Source organism: Erpetoichthys calabaricus, chromosome 1 (genome assembly GCF_900747795.2).
Source record: "Erpetoichthys calabaricus chromosome 1, fErpCal1.3, whole genome shotgun sequence".
In the NCBI taxonomy this organism is placed as follows: domain Eukaryota; kingdom Metazoa; phylum Chordata; class Cladistia; order Polypteriformes; family Polypteridae; genus Erpetoichthys; species Erpetoichthys calabaricus.
Window position 1 is genome coordinate 59,308,481 of NC_041394.2, and position 26,556 is coordinate 59,335,036.

General features: G+C 36.3%; 1 protein-coding gene across 2 annotated transcripts in view; it reads left to right on the top strand.

The window, feature by feature from the left end:
• LOC114650647 (uncharacterized) overlaps positions 1-26,556 on the top strand; it is an 81,961-nt gene that overhangs the window by 18,706 nt on the left and 36,699 nt on the right. For both annotated transcript variants that reach the window (XM_028800421.2, XM_051933781.1), the window contains exons 2-4: positions 7,272-7,365; positions 21,684-21,776; positions 23,612-23,668. In XM_028800421.2, coding sequence (XP_028656254.2) covers positions 7,332-7,365; positions 21,684-21,776; positions 23,612-23,668 — 184 coding nt within the window. In that variant the 5' untranslated portion in view covers positions 7,272-7,331. The remainder of the gene's footprint in view (positions 1-7,271; positions 7,366-21,683; positions 21,777-23,611; positions 23,669-26,556) is intronic.

Below are 26,556 nucleotides of genomic sequence, written 5' to 3' on the forward strand. Positions count from 1 at the left end.
CGCTGCGAAGCGCGGGTATTTTGCTAGTATATAATATATATACATATATATAATATATATATATACACATATATATATAATATATATATACACATATATATATAATATATATATATATATATATATACACATATATATATATATTTGCAAACTGTTTCTTCTTCATTGACGTTTTCTCTTGGAGAGCTTTTTTCATTTCATTGAAAATTAAAGCAGCAGCTGCCAAATTATGTAGCTTTCTTATTAATTTTTCAACATTGTGTAAAATAACTTTATAAAGTAACATAAAAGGTTTAAATACTGGTTATCCTTTTACACTAAAATATTACTAAAGAGATACAAAAAAAGTAAAATGCATATGTTCTTTTTCTTTAAGGAGATTAAATATTACTGAAGAAAGAAAAAAAAAAACTAAAACAGCCAAATGGGGCTATGCATACAAACTTAAAAGGTTTAAATAAAACAGAAATATACACTTTTATTTTTACTTGCTTAACTTATGGAGGGTGTATCCTGTAGCAAAGCCCTAACTTTTTTCGTGAAAGCCCGTTTCAGTCAATAAGTCTTAAAAACAGGTGTAAAGATATTGACAATAAGCTACACAAACACACCAAGACATAGAATCGTTTAAATCAAGTATCATTACATCTTCCTTTCTTAAAGAGAAGTAAGGCAGTACTTATAAGCTTACATATATATATATATATATAGACATACATACATATATATATATATATATATATATATATATATATATATGAATATATATCTATATCTATATATGTATATCTATATATATCTATATCTATATATATATATATATATATATATATATATATATATATATATATATATATCTATATCTCTCTCTCTATATATATATATATCTAAATCCCCGCGAAGTACTGCTTTTAAATTTTTATGAAGAAGAAAATATCCCAATAGAAATTTGTTAAGGATCTGTTTTTTTGTGAAGCAGTCTTAACACAGCTTTTCCGCTGTTTTATAAACGAACGCCATATAAGGTCTTCCTTTTTCCTTGCTTCGCCAAGGAAAGAGCCTTTTTATTAAATCCAAGGGTTCTTCGCTTTTTTTTTTGTTCGTTTATTACGATTGTTATAGTTCTGTTTGTATACGACGTTGTCAGTTCAGCACTCAGGTTGTAATATGACCAAGCTGTGCAAGCTTACTGTTAAGAATGCAACGTATAGTTGTACATGAGAAAAGCAATCTTGCCTCAAATCAATGGCAACCTTTTGTAGGTCTATGAACTTAATTTAAAGTTTAGGTTTACACGGTGCTTTCTTTCCGAAGTACCTGCACTCATGAATATGTCTGTATGCGTCAGTCGCTCAAATCCCCGCGCTTCGCACCGGCGAAGTACTGCTTTTAAATTTTTATTAAGAAGAAAAGAAAACCTTTTAAAATTGAGGGAAAATATACCAATAACAGTTTGTTAAGGATCTGTTTTTTTGTGAAGCTGCGTTCACTCGAGTGATCACTTTGAGCTGACTTGCTGGCTAACCATAAGCGTTACCTGGTAGGTAACCACCCATACAATCAGATTGTGAATCAGACTACGAATGCCGTGAATGTAATTACCCCGATCTACATGCTCTGAAATAAACGAACCACACGCCGTGGCGCAATTTTAGGGGCTTCGCCTCTAGCGCTGACGTCCGAGGTTCGATTCCCGTTTTGGAGTGAAGTGAGTGGGTGGTTACCTACCAGGTAACACTTATGATTGGCCAGCAAGTCAGGTAACATCAGCCACGGTGCCTTCAGTTGTGAGAAGCAAATCATAGAATGGTTGAAAATAGTTTACTGTCAAATAATGCAAAGAGTACGCGACACCTGTTTCCCCCTTATTCTTGGCTCATCAGGCGTACACACTCACTGCACTCGCTTACGGTAATCGAACGTCGGACGTCAGCGCTAGAGGGGCTTCGCAGCGGTGAAGTATTGCTTTTAAATTTTAATTAAGAAGAAAAGAAAACCTTTTTAAATTAAGTCTTAAAAAGAGGTGTAAAGATATTGACAATAAGCTACGCAAACCCACCAAGACATGCAATCGTTTAAATCAAGGCGCAAGTTGAAAAACACCATCCCATAATATTAGTTAACGATTAACACATTTCTATATGTATTGTAAGCATACAATACAACTGATAATATGTTGCGCATATTTATCTGGTGTACTGACATTTTTGCGCGTTTAACGGCTGAAATCTAACGTGGTTTGTGCCCTTCAGAATGAAAAGAGTTTGCATTTACCTTTTTAATAAAAGGCGAGCTTTTAAGCCTGAGAAATCACCCCGTAAATGCACACGTTTAATTGCACGTGTTAATATGTATGCTTACACAGTATTAAAAGACACTCAACAAGTACACAGTATTAAAAGACAGTCAACAATTAACGTCATTTACTTTCGTTCCCGCGTTTGACTTGTGCTGTAAATCTCTTCCTCGTTTTCAGTTCACGTGATTACGTAGGAGGCGTAATACGTGATGATGCGATACGTGACTCCGCCTCCTCAATTAGAGTATATGGACAAAAAACAGGTTCCAGTTATGACCATTACACATAGAATTTCGAAATAAAACCTGCCTAACTTTTGTAAGTAAGCTGTAAGGAATGAGCCTGCCAAATTTGAGACTTCTACCTACACGGGAAGTTGGAGAATTAGCGATGAGTGAGTCAGTCAAACAGGTTCCAGTTATGACCATTACGCGTAGAATTTCGAAATAAAACCTGCCTAACTTTTGTAAGTAAGCTGTAAGGAATGAGCCTGCCAAATTTGAGACTTCTACCTACACGGGAAGTTGGAGAATTAGTGATGAGTGAGTGAGTGAGTCAGTCAGTCAGTCAGTCAGTCAGTCAGTGAGGGCTTTGCCTTTTATTAGTATAGATATATATACTGTATATATACATATCTACTTATTGGCTCCTGTATTTAGGATATAGCGGGTTGGATAATGGATGGCTGGACATCTGTATGCATAGCCCTATTTGCCCGTTTTAATTTTTTTTCTTTCTTCAGTAATATTTCAGCAAACCTGGAGCTTGTCAGTTCAAATCCTGGTACTGACACCACTGTGTGACCCTGAGGAAGTCACTTCACCTGCCTGTGCTGCAAAAAACAAAAGTAATGTAACAAATTGTACCTCAGATGTTGCAAGTTGCTGGAATAAAGGCATAAGTAAAATAGATAAATATGTATTATACACATAGGAACTATTAATTTATTTTCAGTTAAGTCATCTGTAGCAAACCTTTATAAATGAGGGTTTCTCCTTTTTAGTGCAAACTGTTTCTTCTTCATTGACGTTTTCTCTTGGAGAGCTTTTTTCATTTCATTGAAAATTAAAGCAGCAGCTGCCAAAATATGTAGCTTTCTTATTAATTTTGTGTAAAATAAATCTATAAAGTAACATAAAAGGTTTAAATACTGGTTATCCTTTTACACTAAAATATTACTAAAGAGATACAAAAAAAGTAAAATGCATATGTTGTTTTTCTTTAAGGAGATTAAATATTACTGAAGAAAGAAAAAAAAAACTAAAACAGCCAAATGGGGCTATGCTTACAAACTTAAAAGGTTTAAATAAAACAGAAATATACACTTTTATTTTTACTTACTTAACTTGTGGAGGGTGTATCCTGTAGCAAAGCCCTAACTTTTTTCGTGAAAGCCCGTTTCAGTCAATAAGTCTTAAAAACAGGTGTAAAGATATTGACAATAAGCTACGCAAACCCACCAAGACATGCGATCGTTTAAATCAAGTATTATTACATCTTCCTTTCTTAAAGAGAAGTAAGGCAGTACTTATAAGCTTACATATATATATATATATATATATATATATATATATATATATATATATATATATATATATATATATATATATATATATATAAATATATATATATATACCCCATACTCTAGGAGTACCCCCCACAGGATTCCCCGAGGGACACGGTCGAATGCCTTTTCCAAGTCCACAAAACACATGTAGACTGGTTGGGCAAACTCCCATGCACCCTCCAGGACCCTGCTAAGGGTATAGAGCTGGTCCACTGTTCCGCGACCAGGACGAAAACCACACTGTTCCTCCTGAATCCGAGGCTCGACTATCCGATGGACCCTCCTCTCCAGGAACCCTGAATAGACTTTTCCAGGGAGGCTGAAGAGTGTGATCCCTCTGTAGTTGGAACACACCCTCCGATCCCCCTTCTTAAAGAGGGGGACCACCACCCTGGTCTGCCAATCCAGAGGCAAATCAGGCTTGACAATTTTGAATGAGTTAAAGCAGTTGGCAAAGGTTGATGGCACAGTCGAGTCCTACCATGAGGAATGTTCAGTAATCTTGTTGGAGCAGAAGTTGTGTCAATGATGTAGTCATGATCTGTAAAGTTTGCAGATGTGGTTTTTAGGAATAAGTCACTAGGGTGATATTTTGAATAAAACAAATATTACATCAAAATTTTTTTGAAAGTGCATTGAATAGGAGGTTGGGAGAATGTGCTGATACAGCACCCACCACACCACACCACATGATGAACCACTCAGATTGGGACCTGAGTGCACCTGTGCAACAGGTGACACCTCAGCACCACACTGGAACAGTGTGAGGTTTTTATACGGAGGCTGTGGTGCCAATCCTAGTCCCAACCCTCAAGGTCCCCAAGCAAGCTGGAGGACCTGCTTTTCGGGTAGGATGTAGGTTAACATCATACCCAGGATGAAGCAATTGCAGGTTAAGGGCCTTGCTCTAGGGCCCAATGCAGTAGAGTCACATCTGGCGTTTACAGGATTTGAACCAGCAACTTTCTGATTGCCGGCACAAATCCCTAGCCTCAAAGCCACCACTCCACCTGAAGTGTTGAACCGGATATGGATTAAATAAGTCTCAGAGTAACTGTCTAGCTTGGCTCTCTTTCAAAAGAAATTAAAGAGATCTGCATATTAGAGCAAGAAAATTCAATATGTATATGTTATTAGAATATCAGTGAATGGGAAAAGATTTTTGAAAGCAACTGTATAAATATTAAATTCGTATAAAAAATTAGGATTGGTATTCTACTTTTTAATAGCCTTATTTGTGACATTTAGTTTTGTGTTTCCCGTGAGCACTGGTTGTCTATATATGTTATCAGTGTAACAGACTGCTATGAATATGTCTGATAATCCTCCTGAAATGCCCATAAAAGTAAACAAGTGCTATACTACTCTCCTAAAACTGGAAAGACTTGCATTAAAATTTCTCATTTGGAAAATAGAAAAGAGTGAAATGTGTGCAATAGTTTGGGCAAACAGGGAAGTAACAGATCTGAAGAGCATTTGGTTGCATTAAAATGTCACCTTTACAGAGCAGAGTGAAGAATACGAATGTACTGTATGTTTAGAAGGGGGCTACTGTATAACTCAAAAGCACAGACTGCTCTAGATCAACATCTCATAAAAGAATATTAAAAGTTTGTTCGCACCAAAGGAGTGACGGGATTCAGAAAAACTGAAAAGGATGCGGAGACATGTTTTCATGAGTGAGAGTATGTTAACAGATCAAGAGAAGTGAAAGGTCATCCTGACCACTTACATCTGGTGTTTCCTCTCAGCAATATACACCTAAGCTATAAACACATGAGTGTGCTAGGCCCATCTAGAAAAAAAGGAAAGAGAAAATTTAAAGGTGGAAATAATGTGGGTAGCAATGTGAATACTTTAGTGAACACATGGAAAATTGGTAGGTGAAAAGGTCAAGGAAGAAAAACCAAACACATGGAGATGAGGAAAATCATCCTATATTTGGAGCTAGCAAAAAATAAAAAACAAAAAGCAAGATCTAAAATCACAAATAAAATAAGATGGTCCTGATAATAATTAACCCCTTCCATGCCAACAATAGTTTACATCCTTTTTATTTATTTTTTAGTTAATCCAAAAACCTGAGTGGCACGTACTTGCCCCTGCTGTTTTTTGCCTCTGCACAGTGACATCTGCCAACAGAAATCTTTGCTGACAACATGGTCATTGTCATTTATAACACATTTCCCAGGTGCAGTTACTAGCAGTGATTGCATCCAAACAGGCTTTCACACTGGTCTTCACTGCACCTCCCACTACTACTGCTTTCTGCTGACTAGAACGGAGTCCAAGAAGTTTATTCTCATAGTCTCTCACCGTACAGTGAAATGAGATCTAGCATTGTGCATGAATGCTTCCCCTGTATTCTTTAAACACACATAAGAATATGGAATTCTACCCCAGCTAACAATATACAGTACAAAGCCTGAAATGTTCTCCTGATTTACAAATAAATTAATAACCTAATTTAATAAAATAAACAATGAAATTACATTTGTAGCATGTTGGCTTGGTTTAGTCTATAGCCAGCCATAACCTTTGAGTAGTAGGGAGATTGGCAATCACTTGATAAAATAGCCTTGGTAGTGTGTCCATTATAAGAGCTGTAAAAGTTTATTTAGCAATGAACATCATAATGTTTAATCATGAAGAGCTCAAAGAAATCTGCCACTTTTCTAAAAATGAAAGAAAAAGGAGGAGAAGACAGCTAAATGTTAAGGTAACATACACAACGTGTCACATGTTAATGTTACTCTTTTGGATTAGTTAGCTGCCAAATGAAGATAAGATCAACAGGTAGTTTACATTATTTAATGGTACATATCTTATTGCATACAAAACATTGTCACCAGGCTGCTGCATAAAGGCTAAGATATAAAATTATTGGACATTGATGCAGCAGAATGAATCCTGAGTTTTCATTTTGATGTCTGTAGGCATATAACTAATTTAATTGTAATTCAAGACGTGGATCGCATATTTCCTTTTGCACATGCAAGCCTAACACTGATTACAATGTGTTAATATTTATTTGTTTTTGTACTATGTAATGTATGTGCAATGTCTGTACCATTTCAGTATTGGATTGTTACTTATTTCATTTAGCACTCAATATTTAAATTTCTGTCTAACAGGGGGAATACATTATTTCACTTTGTAATTGTGTTTATTCTGAAATAATTTGTTGTAATAAACTTGGTTCTAATAGCACCGAGTTCCAATTTCATAAATACAGTTTGAGCCATTGAAAGGCATGGGGAGGCACCTTCTGTGATTTCACCTGTAGCACCAAATGACCCAGGACTGCCATTGAATTTGTTCTTATTTTCCATAAATGTAGCTATATGCAGTCATTTTAAATATTGTCTATATGATTTTCTTTTTTTTTTCTTGTTGCCTCCTCAGCTTTTTCTATTCCATCAATTTACTGGATCAATCCTTCTCTTTCTTGTTAATAGATGAAGCATGAATTTAAAGAATTCTATACCACATAATGAAGGTAATAATTAACTAACTAAGTAATTATATAAATATTTATTGCAAGCAGGCTTCTTGTGATATGAACAATATTGATGTGCGAAGCTTTTGTTATTCAAAGAACCTTTAATTATTTCAATTTGTATTTTACTCTAGTAGTATTCTTTGTGTGAAGCTTTTACTTTACATGAATACTTTATAAATTTACAGTGTCTTCTTTATTTTAGCAATGGTTGCTGTCCAGCAATAGATTAATGCCACGTGTCCTGTCATGTACCCGATACTGCTCTGTTACCCTCCAGCTGAACATGGGCCTGAGTTGGAAAGAACAGATTCACAAAAATAAATAGATAGAACAGATATACTTTCATCAATATATAGTATTTTCTTACTTTTGTTTTTTAAACAGTTTTCCTTTTAAGTGATTCATCACGCACACAACATTCATTCCACCTGTCCATACATTTTCTGAATCCAGTCATTTGTAAGACTAGAGGCTTTTGCATCAGCATCAGGCGCATGACAGATTTAACCCTGAACACGACACAAGTCCGTTAGAGGAACACACACAAACAGACACTGTCACTGAATTTGGATCAGTTTAGAGGGGTCAGTTAACCTAGTATGAATATCTTTAAAATGTACCTGCAGAATGCCCGTTTAGTGCATGAGGGACAACACAAAGGCAGTGACCAACAAGGAACTGAAACCACTGGACCATTGTGCCACTCAACTTCATTTCATTAATATTTTAATATAAAATGATTAATTGGGTGGCATGATGATGTAGTGGACAGGACTACTATCTAATGGCTTCACACACTTGGAATAGAAACACAGCAGGTCAGTGTTCTGTGCTGAGTTTCTCCCTGGGTCTGCTTGTATATTCTTAGATGAAAAGAATTTCTCACCTATAAATGTATAACAAGGTAGGGAAATGGGACAAAAGTCACATACAGCAGTGATAAGTTCCATCAGGGATTATAGGGAGCGTGGCCATGATTGGAGGCCAGGTAGTGGAAGTGACAACACAACTTCTGCAAAAATGAAAGACAACAAATTGCATTGAGCATACAATGCAAAACTACAAAAAATATTTTACTGTAATGGTTAACATTATTGACATAAAGTTTACTATTTTTTTAACTTTTGCACATCTGCTGGAACATGGGGGCAGTGGTCCACCTGCTCTAATGAGGCATTCCATTTATCTCAGGAGTCAGATGTCAGAGCTAGGAATGATGTCACACCCGAATTAACCATGTTCTAGTAAAATATTTGGGAAAAAAAATATGAACACACCCAGGAAAACCTTGTTTTTGGAATAAATAGAAATGGACAACAACATACTGTATTTTGTATATCCAAAAAACGTAGCGAATGTCCACAGATAGAAGTTGGACAGTACTGTATGACTAATTAAATGTTAAAATAGACAAAAGTGCTAACAAATTGTATAGCAGTACAGCTTTCACTAAAGTTTGTGGTATACATTGCCATTTTGGATTTATGCCATGATCTGAAATCGGATGAACTCGGACTTGGCAGACCAGTCTTGAGTTTTCAAGTTGGAAATATGACTTAATGGGGTGTTCCAGTTGAAAATTATGACTTTCCATTTCAAATGGAACGCAGCATAAATGCACAGACGCTACTGTTTAACCTTTTAACCGCCAACTCCCTAAATATTCCCCATGCCAGGAGAAATCTGAACAATTTTCGTTGTTTTACTTTACATTTATTCAAGCAGTATTTACCTGCTGAAATACCTGCTGAAATGTTTCAAATAAATGGTCAATCAAAGGACGTAGCTTGAACAAGCGGTCACGGTTTGGATCTTTCATATCTGGCTCAGATAACGGGCAGCAGTCCAGTTGAGATGCTGGGGATACACCCACTCATCGCCATCATCCGATGCGTCGTCATTCACAGTATCATGCAGCGTACGTTGCTGATCATCATTGTCGCTAAAATCTTCTTCAGAACTGCTACAATCATGATCAGAATTATTGTACAAAATCGCCTGCAAAACCTCACTTGAAGTCAGTTTACGTTTCGCCATATTCACAGCTTTCACTTTCGAATCACATCACGTGAGCGGCCAATACAACCGCAGAGTTGTCGAAATACAACGTAGTAATAATACCCATGCCAAACTGTCAGTTATACTACGCGCCAGGCATTCACATAACCACAGGCAAATGTGCTGGATAATTCCGGCAGTAAGGCGTCAGCAATAAAGCTACGATGCCGGATATATCCGGCAGAGGGCGGTTAAGGGGTTAATCTCATTTTATTATGGTCTTTTTCTGATTATACTGCACAACATAGATTTTTCTTCCTGAAAACTGTTGGTTGTATATTATGGATTTTGACCTATCACATACCACTTTATTGAAATCACTTATTTTTGTGATTTCCTCTCATATTAAAAGTGTACATATATAGTATAGCAGCAGTACTGGAACAAGCAGTTGTCTAGCTTCTGAGAATGTAGCTCAGACATACCAAGTACTATGAATGGGACAGCTGTGGTAAAGAGTCTGATTAATTAAATAGATTTGGTAACTTTGTAAACATTTGGTTCCAGGGAAAAAAATGGGTAGCACATTAAGCACTTGTTGACCAAACAGAGATACTTTTGCATCATCTTCATATAAAACTTGGACCTATGAAAAATTTCACAAAAGCAATAAACAAGGAAGGTGATGGATTTCAATATGTGAGACAGACGTTTCCACGAATAACTGATACTGACATTACGGAAGGCATTTTTGTTGGTCCACAAATCAGACACTTCATCAATGACAAGCGGTTCAAAGCTCTGCTACTAGGGCCGGAAGAAATTGCATGGAAGGTGTTCAATGATGTTGTTGAGAATTTTCTAGAAACTACAGAGCACCAAACTACATCCAGCTGGTTGACAATATGCTTAAAGCATACAGAACCACGAAGTACAACATGTTGCTAAAGATTCACTTCCTGCATTCACACTTGGACTACTTCCCTGTTAATCTTGGTGCAGTCAGTGATGAACATGGTGAAAAGTTTCACTAGGACATTGCAAAAATGAAAGAGTGTTATCGGAGCAAGTGGAATTAAAAAATGCTGGTCACCTATTGTTGGTCACTGAAACGAGAAGTATTAGACACTAAGTTCAAGTGAAAATCAGCAGCAAAACATATTTTAGCTCAGTAGAACTAGTGGTACACTGGTAGCGCGGCTGCCTCACAGTAAGAGACCAGGGTTCGCATCCTGTATCCTCTATGTGTTGAGTTTGCATGTTCTCCCTGTGTCTGTATGGTTTTCCCCTGGGTGCTCCAGTTTTCTCCCACAGTCCAAATTAATGCAGGTTAGATGGATTGGCATTTCTAAATTGGCCCAAGTGTGTGTGTACTTGCTTTGCAATGGACTAGCACCCTGTCCAGGGTTTGTTCCTGCCTTGTACCCTATATTGGCCGGGATAGGCTCCAGTGACCCTGTTCAGGACTAAGTGGGTTAAACAATGACTGACCAAAATTCCTACATGATACAGTCAATCTGAAATTATATTTGTGTTCAGCTTGAAGCAAAATGTTTGAAAAAAAATTGTTGCCTAGAGTTTTTTTTAATTTAAGGAGTGAGCTTAGCAAAATACCCTGGATGAGATATTACAGGTCAGTCAGTAGTATACACATTTGTGTTTTAAAATTTCAGGAGACAAATGTCTGGAGTGTTAGAAGCATATATACCACATCTGCTTTTCTTTTTGGTTTGCTTTGTTGTTTTAAACATGTACTAAAATAAAGACATTTGAATTATTACCGATTCACTGCTGTGATGTGTACTTGATCGAAATTTATGACAACTAGTATTCACTGTCACCATGCTTTTGAACATCGCTATGTTAACTTGTTTGAATCAGATTACTTTTTAGCCATTGTTTTGTCTTGGTAGAGTAATATATTGTTCTACTTTCCCCTATTGTATTATTAATATGTAGCCTTTGTCAGAATGCCTAATCTCACAGACTTACTACTGTTTATAAGGTATTATTGTATATAACTTATCCCCACCTTCCCTTCTATATCTATAACCTCAGGCAATTAGATGTAGTAAAAAGACAAGCAGAAGTTAAGGTACACATAAGATAATGTATTATTGGTAATATTCATAAATAATAACAATATGCAAAGTACATTTGAATATTGGCAACCATACAACCTGATTAAATGGTGATACTGTATGTATTTCTGGCAGCACACAGACTTGTAGTTACTTAAATGTCTCTAGTTAAGGCATCATTGGTGCTCAGCTTTCAGCCACATGTCTGTTCAAAATGGATGCTGAGCTGTGCTCTTCATTGTGTTGTCTTCATTATCACAGGTTAGCAAGAGAGAGAGATTGTGAGGTTAAACACGTACATTTATAGATGTTCTGTCCAACCCCTAGACCCAATAGGACATCATGGTACTTAAAAGCTTCTGATCCAAGCCAATTCCAAACAGCCATACTTCAGACCAATGGGGAAATAGAACATCTTAATACCTGCCATCCCCAAGACCATATGTGTTTATGGCTTTCTTGTGGCTGGGGGCTTGGGGGGGGGGGGGGGGGGGGTTGAAAGACTTTAGCAGAGAAACACTTGCCAAACTGGTTTAAAGCACACACCCCAAATCCTGTCGTAAAATTCAAAGAGATCCATTCCTTGGGTTGTAAACATGAATGCTTCTCACTAAATTACATTGCTTTGTCTAAATTACAAATAAAGGCATACAAAATATTTATCAAGTTATATGCAAAATCTCACATCAGAACAGCCATGATGAGTAAAGACTTCCAATTAATGACAAGAACATCCATCAAAGATGTTTGATGTTTGTAGGTATCAGCATATATATATATTTGTTTGTTTTTATTTTCTTTACTGGAGATTTCCTATTGTTTATGAAGTCTGCTATATTGTGATGCCAACTGGCAGAAGCTAATAGTATAGGTTGATATTGTTTATTGTCTCTAAGGTTTGGACTGGTCTATATAATTGTGAATAGAACTGCTGCATTGCTCAGCATTTTTGCGTTTTGCTTTAATATTTAGTATTAAGCTCTTTTACGTCATTACTATACATTATGCACAATGAATGTTACACAAATAATTTTTATTGATTTTAATTAGAAGTTGATGACAACCTATACAATGAAGTCTAACTTAATGTAGCAAAATTCAACATCAACCCAAGAGAATCTTAATCTTTTAAAACAGCAACAAAGGAAGTATATAATTTTCCCCGAAACAGAAGCTTATTCTAAAACTAGCTGTGTACAGCACGGGGTCCTAGGAATTATTGAAATCATCAGAAAAAAAAATTGAAATGTAGAGATGCCAGGTAATTGAAAGGAATTACTCTGGGCATCTCTCTCCTAGGAGGTTTCGTTTTGCCGACATGCTCGCATCACTTGTGCATTAGCAGCAAAGTGACTTGTCTTTCTTCAGAGGTTTCGTTTAGCCGACATGCTCGCCTCACTTGTGTATTAGTGGCGGGAGGAAAAGTAAAAGGGACACCATTTTGCCAATGTGCTCGCTTCATTTCTGTATTAGCAGCTAAGCAAGCGACACTTTCTTTCAGAGGTTTCATTTTGCCAACTTGTGCTGGCCTCACTTGTGTATCCTCAGAGGTGGAGCCCATACCCCGACTCCACCTCTCACTTCTGGGACAGACAGACAGACGCACACACTTCCACGTGTAGACTTTTATATATAAGATGTTACTGATTAGATCCTGCCATATTTTTAAAAAACTTTTGAACAGATTCTCTAAGTGAGAATTTGATTTTTTTTCCAATTTCAAATAGTAAAGAAAATCAGTTACTCATTGACATGAAAGTCTTGGGGTTGGATTCATTCATTTGAGCAAGATAATTACAGTTTGTTTGTTGTTCTTCACTTTAACTCTTAAACCGCCGGAACTGGCTATAATCAGTTCCCAATACAATTTGCCAGCACGCTGGAGCCGAGTATATTTGGCAAAGTATATTCGTTGAACGCCGCAACAGGCTAAAGTTGGTTTCCAGTGCAATTTGGAAGCACGCCAGAGCTGAGTATATTCGCCGACATACATTCAGTGACGTACATTAATTGAACTCCGCAACCAGCTAAAGTTGTTTACCAGTGCAATTTGCCAGCATGCCGGAGCCGAGTATATTCGGCAACGTATATTCATTGAATGCTGCAACCGGCTATAGTCGTATCTTAGAGCAATTTGCCAGCACACAGGGGCCGAGTATATTCGGCGATATATATTCAGCGATGTACATTAATTGAACTCCGCAACCAGCTAATGTTGTCTCCCAGTGCAATTTGCCAGCATGCCGGAGCCAAGTATATTCGGCAACGTATATTCATTGAATGCCGCAACTGGCTATAGTCGTTTCACAGAGCAATTTGCCAGCACATCGGAGCTGATCAATCAATGCCGTATATTCGTTGAGCAGTCAGCTCATGACCACTGCCACCCCGGCAGAACTGCAGTATCACTGTCTCTTGGATTTAGCCGCTGCACTAGACTAGCCTGTAAGCATCATCGCTTACCTCTGTGTGCTTACATGTAGCCAGTTCAAGCACAGTTGGCTCGGTGATTTACTGAATTTCATCAATGGTGTCAATTGCACCTTGTACATATAATAATTGATTGTTGCAGTAGTTTTTTAAAAAATGTTTACAGTTCATTGGTAGTGTGTAAAATGATCAGTGTTGCAGTACTTGTTTTGCTCTTTGCATGAAAAAAATGTGTTCCAGTAAAACTTCACATCTTCTTTGTGAATTGTGACGTTTACTTAAAAAGTGCAGCAAAAAAGTATTTGGTATCCAGGGGTGCATTAGTCCCCAAGTATGTGGCGGTTTAAGGATTAAGGTCATCTGGGAGTACACCAAACACAGCTGTTAATGGTTGAGGAATGATTTGACATCAGGGCTTTTTGTCCAAAATGTTAATTTGGTGCACAATTTTAAACAAGATAAATTCGTTCAATAAAAGTATTTTAAGTTGAATGATTGAATTCACTGTGCACATGGAGCTAGACCAATGCATCCTGGAATTATTGAAAGGAAGGGACTTTAAAATGTTTTTCTAAATTGTAGAGATGTTATCTGAGCCTTCAAGACTGATCAATATTTCTTTTGGAACAGAACTAGGTGGGAGGAGGAGCAAAACTGTGCAATTTCTGTTTAGCAAAGTTTCTAGCTTGAATAAGTGTGTCAATGAGAAGTTAAATTTGAAGCGTAATTGTTCATAAGTGTTTTAATTCCGGACATTTTCCAAACATTAAATACTGTATATGTTTCAGAGGGTGGAAAAAGGTGGTTGTCATGTAGAGGTGCAACTGATAAAAGCTTCTGTGTTTTGAAGTGCTTCCTACATTGGTTCCATATTCTGACAGAATACTAGTGTACTGACGATAATTTGTATTTACTGAAGCACAGAGCAGGGAATATAAAAAGGTAGTGCAAGATTTAATTTCTTATGTATATTCATCAATTTGTATCGATTTCCAGGTCTTTATAACTTGTTTATTTGCTGCTTAGTAATAAAATTAAAAGTTTGGTATTGCCATACCCCCTTCTGCTTTAGGCCGTTGTAGATAAATGAGATTATGACTGAATCTAATTTCTTAAAAAATTATTTATTAATGTATATAGGGATACTTTGAAATAGGAAAAGAAGTTCTGGAAGGATGTTCCTCTTAACAATGCTGATTCTCCCAGCTAATATATTGCATGATGTAATCTATTTATGTCTTGTTTAATTTTTTCCATCCAGACAGCAAAATTTTGTTAAAAAAGAGCTTTTTATTTATTTGTGACAATTACCTATAGATACTTAAAATGATCGGCTAAGGTAAATGGGAAGGTGTCCAGTCCAATATTATGTGCTAGAGCAGTGGTCCCCAACCTTTTTGACAGCAAGGACCACTTTATTAGATGCAAATTGTTCCACGGACCGGTCAGGGGTTGGGGGAATAGTGGGGGGGGGGCAGTTTTATACACAATTTACATAACATTTCTATTATTATTAAGTTATTAAGCAGTTCGCATACGTTTGCAACCTGAGATTTTTCTTCTTTTTTTGCATATAACAAAGACATATGCTTTGCATTTGCCATTCCAACAGATTGCACATCACAAACATTAACACTGTTATCGTTTTTTTCGTGTCTGCCGTTTCTATAGGAGGGTGACAATGAGTTAAATTCCAATGGATGTTTTTCAAATGTTGACAAGCAATAAGCAAAAGGTATCACTGAAAACCACAGAAAACAAAAACAGCAAAAAAAAAAAAAAACAGTACGAGGAAAGTTCGAAGAAAGAATTTTTTTTACAATGTTTCTGTTTGGGGATTGTTGTGCAAACGTGCACATCTGAGCTGCGACCACAGATCTAACTGCTCTGTGGATGATTCATTCAGGCATTTCAAGGTCACTTCGTTGTAATGAAAGCATCTGCTGAATGTACTTCGTAGTAACGCGATTTCTATAGACTCGTGTCATATGGGGAAACTGTCGGGACCGTAACAATACTTTGTTGTAATACTCTCTCACCTCGGTCTCTCTCCTCTCTCTGCGCCGCTGCAAAGCCCCGCCCGCCAAATGTTCTGAAAAGTCAAAGTGAGTCTCCGTTGCCGGCAGTTCTCTCGCGGCCCGGCTGTCAGACGGTTGCGGCCCGGTAGTGGGTCGTGGACCGGTGGTTGGGGACCCCTGTGCTAGAGAATTCACTGGAAAAGCACACTTTTATTCAAATTGTTTTTGAGTCCAGATATCTTTTGAAAATCTGCTTTTAGGATTGCTGGCATGGAATTTTGTGGGTCAGATATATACAGTACTATATCATCTGCATATAGTGACATTTTCTGTTCAAGTCCTTCTCTGAATATCCGCTTTATCTCTGATTCATTTCAAAAGTAAACAGCTAATGGCTCAACGGTGATTGCAAAAAGCAATGGTGATAGGGGACATCTTTGTCAAGTATCACGTTTTAGTTGAAGTAGTCCAAAATAACGTTGTTAATGTAATGGGCTAGATTTCAGTGTTTTAAAGAAAATGACATTTCTGTGTGTTGCTTAGTGTAATGGGTTATAAACCAGTGTTTTAAAGAAAAGGCAAAATTCCAGGTTATTGTTGATGTCTATCTACAGGACATAACTATTTATCTGTCTTGCAAAAGAGTCACCTGCTTTGAAATATCAGACTGCTTTGATTAGTATCTTATCCACACACAATGAGGTGATACAGAACTGGCTGCTTCCTTTGAAAATTAATGAGTTCTGGGGACATTGGTTTCTAATCAGGTACTTCTTGATAGCTGATAACAATACCATTGTTGAACCAAAGTAACTGTGTTTATACTATTGTTCTGCAGAGGAAATTGGCATACACCATTGTTTAACTGATCATCATGTTGTTCTATAGAGAGACTGAAGCATTTATATATTTTTGGGTAAATGAGAATAATGTAGAACATAGAAGTATGGTCTGACACTCATGACTGCTGCCTGCTTATTTTATGCTACTGTGGCTTCTTGTACCTGGCCCTGGTTCCCCTAGGCCTAATGCCAATAATATTAATACAAACTGGGACTTCTGAACTAGTATAAAGTAGTCTGATCCATACACATATGTTTGGGCTGAAACCAAATTTGTGCAATGTGGTGAATAGGTAGTCCCATTCAACCATGTCATATGCTTTTGCTGCATCCACAGATAGTACGATTTCTGGAGTTTTAGATTTAGTGGGTGAATATATCAAATAAACGTTGAAAATTACAAGCTAAGTGTCTGCCTTTAATAAATCCAGTTTAGTCTTGTGATATAAGCACTTTCTCAATCCTTCTAGCTACTAGAACTAAAACTTTGCAGAGTATTTTGATGTCATAATTCAGAAGTGAGATTGGTCTGTATGGTGCACATTGTAGTAAGACAGAAAGACAGTAATTAATGATTGTTGAAAAGTCTGAGACATAATTTTGTTGTCTTTAGATTCTGTAAATGTTGCTAATAATAGTAGGGCTAACTTATTTGAAAAAAAAATGTTATGAATTTCCACTGGGTGGCCATCAAGGCCGGGTGCTTTTCCACTTTGAAGTGAGTTTATAGCATATAGTAATTCTGAGAGTGTCAGAGGTTTATCCATTTTCACAGGACTAAGACTACCTAGCTGTGGTATCTGTAATGAGTCAAAGAACTTATTAGATTGTGTTGTATCTTCTTTAGACTGGGTGAAATATAAGGATTATAGTACTCTCTAAATGTGTGGGGTATATTTTTATGGCTTATGATTTTATCTCTGTCTAGGATGGCATTGCTGTTATTGCATTGCGGACTTCCTCCTTGTGGATTTTTTGAGCTAAAATCTTACTGGCCTTCTCTCTGTGTTCATAATAATGATATTGTGGTTTAAAGATGAGTTGTTCCATTTCTTTAATATTCAAGAGGTTAAATTCTAATTGCAAAACCTGTCTTTTCTATAAAGTGCCTCATTTGGAAACCTGGCATATACAAGATCTATTCTGGTGATTTTGCTGATTAACTCAGACGCATTCTTGGTTTCCAAGTATGAAATAATTTGTCCTCTTAAAAATGCTTTCAGAGTATACCTGCTGAGACCTCTGAGGACACACTTGTCTCAAGAAAATAATCAGTTTGCTTGGAAAAGAAATCTGTACAGTTCTCATCAGCTAATCACAGGGGGTTTAAAATGCCAACTAGTAGATTACTGTGCTGGATGCAGTAATTTAAACTCCATGATCAGAGGGGCATGGTCAGAGATAACAATAGCATTATACTTACAAGATTTGATAGAAGGTAAAAAATTATTGCCTATGAGGAAATAATCAATTCTTCAGTAATAATGATGTATTGGGGAGAAGGAGTATGCTCTTAGATTAATATTTAAAAACATCCATGGCTAATAAGTTATGATCCATTGCAAACTGTGTAATTATCTTTGCAGTATTAGATGTTATCTCTGCTGCAGCTGAGGATCTATCCAGGTCTGAATTTAACACACAGTTAGTCTCTGGCCATTATAATTTTGTGAGTGTTCATATTAGAGATAGATGCAAATACATTTTGGAAGAAACTCCTGTTATCCATGTTAGGTGCAGAGATATTAATCAAAACCAGTTTAGTATTAGATAAATTGCCCTTCACCATGACATATCGCCATTCAGAATCAGATATTACATCTGACACTACAAATGGAATAGTTCTGTGTATTAAGATTCCCACACCCTTAGTTTTCTTTGTATAGATGGAGTGAAAAAATTGGCCAATCCACTCTTTTTGCAACCGAATCTGTTGTAAAAATAATATCTTGGCATTTAGACCTGTACTTTCTTTCTCTTTACTTCATGATTAAGACCCTAGACATTCCAGCTCACAAAGTTCACTATTTGGTCATAGAAACATTGCTTCTGAACTTTGGTTTGACATTTTGTAGTCTTAGGTTAAGGTAGTACATTATTACATTTGATAGCTCTGAAATAGAGTTCATATTATTGCCAGGTGTTATGGTTATGGAGCCTATTGTATATTGGGGAAGAAGGGATAAATAAGAAATAGCATTGTTCTTTCTCTCCCCAAACCCTTCCATTTTGCCTCTGTCAATGAGGCAAACCACACTTTGCGAAGTCCCATATTTCTGATATGTCAAGAGACAAAACACGTACAAAATGAAACAAATCCCCTGGCAGTGGTGTAGAGAAGGTTAAAACTGAGATATCTTATGAAAGGTACAATCCAAATACAATAAACCTTGGGTAAACAGTCTTAAACAGTCCCAATACAATAAACCAGAATATAATGTAAAAAAAAAAAAAAAACTGTAAATAGCTGGTTACTTTGTTGTAGCCAAAGTGTACCTATAATTGATGGGAGAAGGTCCTCACTGACTCATCAGTAATTCTCCCACTTTCCATATAGGTGGTTAGCTGAAATTTGGCGTGCTCATTCCTTGCAGTATACGTACAAAAGTTAGGTATGTTTCATGTCCTATTGCAACACCCAAGTTGGGGAAATGGGTGTACACCCTAAACCGAATATATAGATAGGGGAAACCCCTTCACACTATTTCTGTGACTTCCAATATACGTAGGAAGCCCAAATTTCCTATTCTCATCCTTTACACTGTACTTAGAAACGTTAAGTATGTTTCAAAAATGATGTCTTCTTTTTCGTGGTTCTTTTGAAACTGACCTCTTTTTTTGACGGTTTCATTCCTTATTTACTTTAACAGAGGATTTATTTCACGGCAGAGATGCACAAGAGCTGCCCCGGTCCCCCTTCCTTTTTCCGCACAGCCACTGTCTGCGCACCTGCCACGTGGTTGGCTCCCTGCCTATATACATTAACGACATCCCGTGCTCGTGTGCCTCCTCACTCGCTTCCTTACTTTCCTTATTCTGTTCGTCATGCTCACTGCTCCCTTCTTCTTTACTCCAATGCTTCAAGGGTGGAAGGAGTGCTCATTCTTCTTTCAGGCTACCTCTAAACCTCACCCATACTGATTCCAATTCAAACACCTCCAATTTCCAGTAACGGACTGCTTCACTATGACAATAAATAAGTCACAGGGCCAGACTCTAAAAAAGGTCGCCATTGACTTGACACAAGATTGCTTCTCACATGGCCAACTGTACGTTGCATGCTCAAGAGTAAGCTCAGCAGACAGCTTGGTCATTTTACAGCCCGAGGGCAGAACTGCAAACGTCGTTTACAAAGAGATCCTTACATCCTAAAAATGTGCATTTCTCATACACAGCATTTACAATCATAAATTAAAATCTTTACAATCAGCAAATTCACTCTAAATACTAAAATATGTCTACGACAATTACATTGACAATCATGTTACATTATTTTAAAAATTTTTCCTTTTTTTTTTTTTAACTTCTTTAACACACTACTTCTCCGCTGTGAAGCGCAGGTATTTTGCTAGTATCAATATAAAAGTTAAAGCTTAACAAAAGGTCAATATCTGGTTACTTTTTGATAGTGTACAGTCATCCCTCCTCCATCGCGGGGGTTGCGTTCCAGAGCCACCCACGAAATAAGAAAATCCGCGAAGTAGAAACCATATGTTTATATGGTTATTTTTATATTGTCATGCTTAAGTCACAGATTTGCGCAGAAACACAGGAGGTTGTAGAGAGACGGGAACATTATTCAAACACTGCAAACAAACATTTGTCTCTTTTTCAAAAGTTTAAACTGTGCTCCATGACAAGACAGAGATGACAGTTCCGTCTCACAATTAAAAGAATGCAAACATATCTTCCTCTTCAAAGGAGTGCGCGTCAGGAGCACAGACTGTCAGAAACACAGAGGAAAGCAAACAAATCAATAGGGCTGTTTGGCTTTTAAGTATGCGAAGCACCGCCGGTACAAAGCTGTTGAAGGCGGCAGCTCACACCCCCTCCGTCAGGAGCAGGGAGAGAGAGAGAGAGCCAGAGAAAAACAAACCGTCAAAAATTAATACGTGCCCGTCAAGCTTTTAAGTATGCGAAGCACCGTGCAGCATGTCGCTTCAGGAAGCAGCTGCACAGAAGATAGCAACGTGAAGATAATCTTTCAGCATTTTTAGACGAACGTCCATATCGTCTAGGTGTGCGAACAGCCCCCCTGTTCACACCCCCTACGTCAGGATCAGAGAAAGTCAGCGCAAGAGAGAGAGAGAGAAAAGTAAGTTGGGTAGCTTCTCAGCCAGCTGCCAATAGCGTCCCTTGTATGAAATCAACTGGGCAAATCAACTGAGGAAGCATGTACCAGAAATTAAAAGACCCATTGTCCTCAGAAATCCACGAACCAGCAAAAAATCCGCGATATATATTTAAATATGCTTACATATAAAATCTGCGATAGAGTGAAGCCACGAAAGGCGAAGCGCGATATAGCGAGGGATCACTGTACATATAATTAACTGAATAAATATCAATATAATAACTGAAGCTTACACAAAATAAAAAAAAAACAAACTGTCAATAGCTGGTTACTTTGTGATTGCCAAAATGTATATATAATTACGGAAAATATAGCCATAAGTACTCATTTTATCATTATTAGTATTAGCTATGCTTAATAAGTGTGAAATACAGTATGTATTTTTAACAACACCAAGTCTTTAATGATTTAATGCAGAATCTTTACATTCGTAAGAATTCGTAACCATGACAAAGAATGTTTATATTTTTATGTACAATATAAAAACTATTATTGCAAATTATACATTTAAAAACCTACAAATATCTATCTATTTATTAAGAAAGGACATTTTTTCACGAAAGGTAAAATTTTGTTGTATTTTTCCCTACAGAGAAAATAGATTATGATTCAATAGGAAGAGGTGCTGCATGTATCATCATTATTGTAGGAGTCATTTGTTGCTGCTATAGAGCCAAAAAGAAAGGTACAGTACTTTTTATCTTTGTCAATAAATGTTTTAAACTCGAACTATTAACCTGGGAGTTACATAAAAAGTATAACCTAGAGAACTGTGTCAATACAAACTATAATATATCCCATTATTATAAGAAAAAATACTTTTTAAAGTAGTATTGCGAATGACCAGAAATATTCATATTCTACAAATGTGTCCTTGAGTGATGGTATGTGTACTGCATTGGACAATCCGATATCATCAGGTTCAAGTTGTTGTTCCAGTACAATTATTCATCTTAAACCAACCAGATTTAAGCTTCCAACACCATGAACTAGAAACTGCATAAAGACAAACAAAAAATATTTATTTTAATAAAAAAGGACCTCCTGTTAAGATTCCAAAGGTAAGCATATGTATTTGAGAATAAGACCCTGCTTTTATGATGTCAGAGGCTCAGTTAATCAAATTAATATTTAGATTATACTCTACAGAATTACATTGTGCCTATTATTAACTTAATTGTTTTTTTTTCTGCCATTTATATTTTTGGTCATGACGTGTCAAACTGTGCCAGCTAATCCTGAAAGTCATTTGGTACCAGCTACACAACAAAATACCTAGTTTATAATGAATACAAGAGGGTCTTGAATTACAGAGGTCTCCAGTTACTGCAATTCCAAACATATGAACGAGAACCTAAAACTGCTCAATTTTTTTTCAACTAAATTTAAATTAATTTTGATCTAGTATTTTTCATTTTTTTGTTTACAAAAGAAGCAAATAGTTTTGATACAAGTAAATACACAGCAACCATAACTTACAGTGAAGAATCATTCTAATCATATTAGATATCTCTTGCCCTACGTATACATTCAGTGCCTTTCTTTTCTATCCTCATGTGTCAGAACCTCTCTGGACCAAAACTCCTTCTCTCAAGTCCATTACTATAAAGCTTGCTCCTCAGGCTCTGTCACATGCTTGCCACCTGTCTGCTTTCATACTTTCCATTTTTGAACTTAAAAGTTTGATGGTGACTCTCAGCATGCCTCTTATGGCTTTAGTCCTTCTCATTTGTCTCACACTCGCACTTCATCTTTGGATGACTTCAGCAATGCCAGACTAACCAATCACACCAGAGCTAAACTGACCAATCAGATTGCTCGTTGGAATTTAACACACACTGAGACCTTAAGAGTTTTATTATATAGTAGATTATCAAATAGAATTTTCAGCTTGGTCCTGATTCCTATTATCCATCATTTAATTATTTATTCATTAATTATCCTTGTTTCCATTTATTCATCTAATCCAGTTACTTTTTTAGTTTACTAGATTTATCTTTAGCATTTAATATGCTGTACTATATTTGATCTACTCTGATTGTTCATGCTGTACTCTGACATGTGTTATTTTTAAATTTGTTATTCTTTGATTTCCCATATTGCACTGTGACGTGTGCTATCTGATACTTTACCACTAGATATATGTATATCCAGGGCAGTTGTTTCATATTCCTAACAAAATACATTTTAAATTGTATTTGAAAAAGGAACCATTATATGGATTTGTGGACTTTTATTAATCATTTTTTATGTAATCTAATAATACTTCTTCTAGTGTATACATGCTAAAGTTTTACTTTTATTGATACCAAAATAGTATAATTAAATAATATAAAGGAAAGTTACTGAGTGTACTTTGTACCTACCACTGGCATAATACTGACAGTGCAAGTCTAAAGTAGTATGCATCTCATCCTCTAAACTTATCTTTGAATTTACCCTTAATTAGGTTGATATATTCTATAAAAGTTATTAAAAGAAATTATGCAATTATTAATTAATTATTGCCACTACTTTTAGGTGAAGCAGATGAAACAGACTATGCCATAGTAACTGCACTAAAACCTGAAGAAGATGGTAAGTCAGCAGAAAAGTCTATTAAAAGAACATTGGTGATAAACTTTTACTTTTAGTTCTAACACGTCTATTTAATTTACTATTTTGCATTTCATTACCTTTTCGAAATCCTTTCCTAACTACAGTATGACCATTTCAGTATTCGTCTTGAGTTCATATATGCCTTTATTTGGACAATAGGAAATAACAAATAACATCATTTGTGTTGATCTGCACATTGTGACTATCAATATTTGTTTATTTAAAATGTTTCAAAGCCCAAGCATTTTGCAGTATTTAACTGGTCAAAGAGTTTTAGGTGGTCCTGTCTAAAGCAGTAGCATAGCAGTGGTTGACAGCACTTTAAGGCTATGGTTTACAATAATGCTGTTCATCATAAAAGAGCATGAAATGTAACATACTGAAACTATGGTTTTATGGTCCTTGAAACCGCATCCAGGCCAGACAAACCCCTATGTTGACACCAGTAATAAATGAACAAACTATTCAATAGTTTGCTGATACATTAGATAGCTACTGAGAAGTCAAGGTACCCTTAAGTTGCACATCACCTTTATACTGAAAACTTCTGCAAAGCTGCATGAGTGATAAACATACAGTACATTTTGTGTTGCCTGGACAGAGCAGGTAGAGAGTGTCCTAAAGTACAGTCAATGATAGAATTAGAATGGGTGGTAAGAACCACACACAGACCACATAATGAGCTTTGGTGACTGCAGAACAAAGTGTGAGTGTGTTGTGTATTCAGTAAGCCCAAGTTGATAATTTTGAAAGATGTCAACCACCGGCCAAATAAAACTTTCCCATGCTGCTAAGGTGGGGATGGACTTTTTTGTGAACTGAGTTTTTTAAAGTGCAGAGATGCCATCATTAGATGAGCTTCATTTTATTTATATAATTATATAAATACTGGGATGTGAGACAGATATGGTGAAATAATGTTTCCTAGACATTGATTAATGCAAGTATTCATTCTGATCTATCTATCTATCTATCTATCTATCTATCTATCTATCTATCTATCTATCTATCTATCTATCTATCTATCTATCTATCTATCTATCTACATTAACAGAAGAAGTATGTAACCCAGACTTTTAGCTTGCCTGAAAACAAAATAAAAATAACTAGTTAAACATGATTGTACTTCTGCAATGAAAATTGTTCACAATTTTTTCATTTTAGTGTTTTGAAAGAATAAATGGTAAATAACTAAGTTAAAATGAACTAAATGTATCCATGACAAACATTAACTAAGTATTTATTTATTCTAACAGTAGAACATTTGAAATTGTTTGCTTAGAATAAGTTATTCAGCCTCACAAAACTGGCCAATCCTGCCCACTTAATTTCTCCAGCATCAAGGTTGAGTTTCAAAGGTCCATGAAGTCCTTCTCCCTACCAAACTACTTGGTAATTTACTCCATGTGGCTATGGTTCTCTATGTGATTGCTTTGTTTTCTCTGTTCCCTGCTCAACTTTTTCTTATTAAGTAATAACAATAAGACACTCACTTTAAATAATACAAATGCAGAAGAAACAACAAGCATTGTTATTGTGCTTACATTGTTTTCCCTTTGTCTATCATCTATGACTTAAATAGACCAATAGGCAGGTACATTATTGCACCAAAAGTGCTGCAATGCTACAGCAGCTTATACACAAAAGCTACACAAAAATTTTTGAGTCAACACAGTAAAATAAATAAATATTATGCCCATAATGTATTTAAAATCCACTAAAACATTGCTTGGCTAGGCAGTACATTATAAAATCTGAAGGCAGATGGTAAAAAAGACCTCCTCCCTTGATCTTTGACAAACACAATTTTGGTAACAACATGGAAAAACTCAATGTTAACAGATCTACCCTTCATCTCACTTTAGCAGGGAAAATCAATATTGTCAAAATGACTGTCATTCTTAACTTTCTATTTCCGTCTCAGTGCATCCCTATATACATTAACAAATCATTCTTTAAGAAACTAGACTAAATTACAACCTCATTCATTTGTAATTCGCGATGCCCATGTATTCAAAAAGTGACTCTACAAAGACCTACTCCAAGGTGTGAATGAAACACTTGACTGACCTGCTAACATTTTCATGTAAATGTGCGATCAGCCAAGCAACTATCAACCTTGAAAGGGCGCCTGCACACTCACACATACATTCACTCTGAGCCTAATTCACCAGTTACCCACACAGGACAATCGAAGAGCCTGGTGGATTGAAACAACCGTGGGTGGAAGAAAAATGTTTGTTTAGAGATGGGGAAAAATATTGCACAGCACTGTTTGATGGATTGTGGGGGAAGATGTGGTTTTGGAGCATCTCGGTAGCTGAAACAGCTGTTTTTTCTCATGTGCTTGTGACACAACAATGGCTATGTGGGCAATGATCATATAGTATACATGCATGAAAGTTCTGTGCATGTCTGCTACAGCTAAGTGATATCACAATGGCCTTGCAAGGCATCAAAGATCTCTTGGAAAAAAAATGTTTGCCTATGCTGGCTGTATGGCAAAATTCTAGGAAAATATTTGGCGAACATGGGCACTGGCAAACACAGTATATTCTTTGTGAAAAACGTTTTAGCGAAAATTTGCCAATCAACACTAGTGATTAGTTTGATTTCATATAAAAGCTGATTTCATGACTAAACCTGGATACTTGTATATTGCAAAAGTTCATGTTTGTTAAAACAGTTTAAACAGAGGACCCTGTAGGTAGGGAGAAGCTAGTAGAGTAGTTGTATTTAATGCAGACAGTATGTTTACCAGATGCTTTAAAAAAATACATCCGTTACAACAAAGTTTTAATGAATAATGAATACTGAACTATTCCTAGCAATTTCATATGAAAATCCATATACAACAATAAAAACAA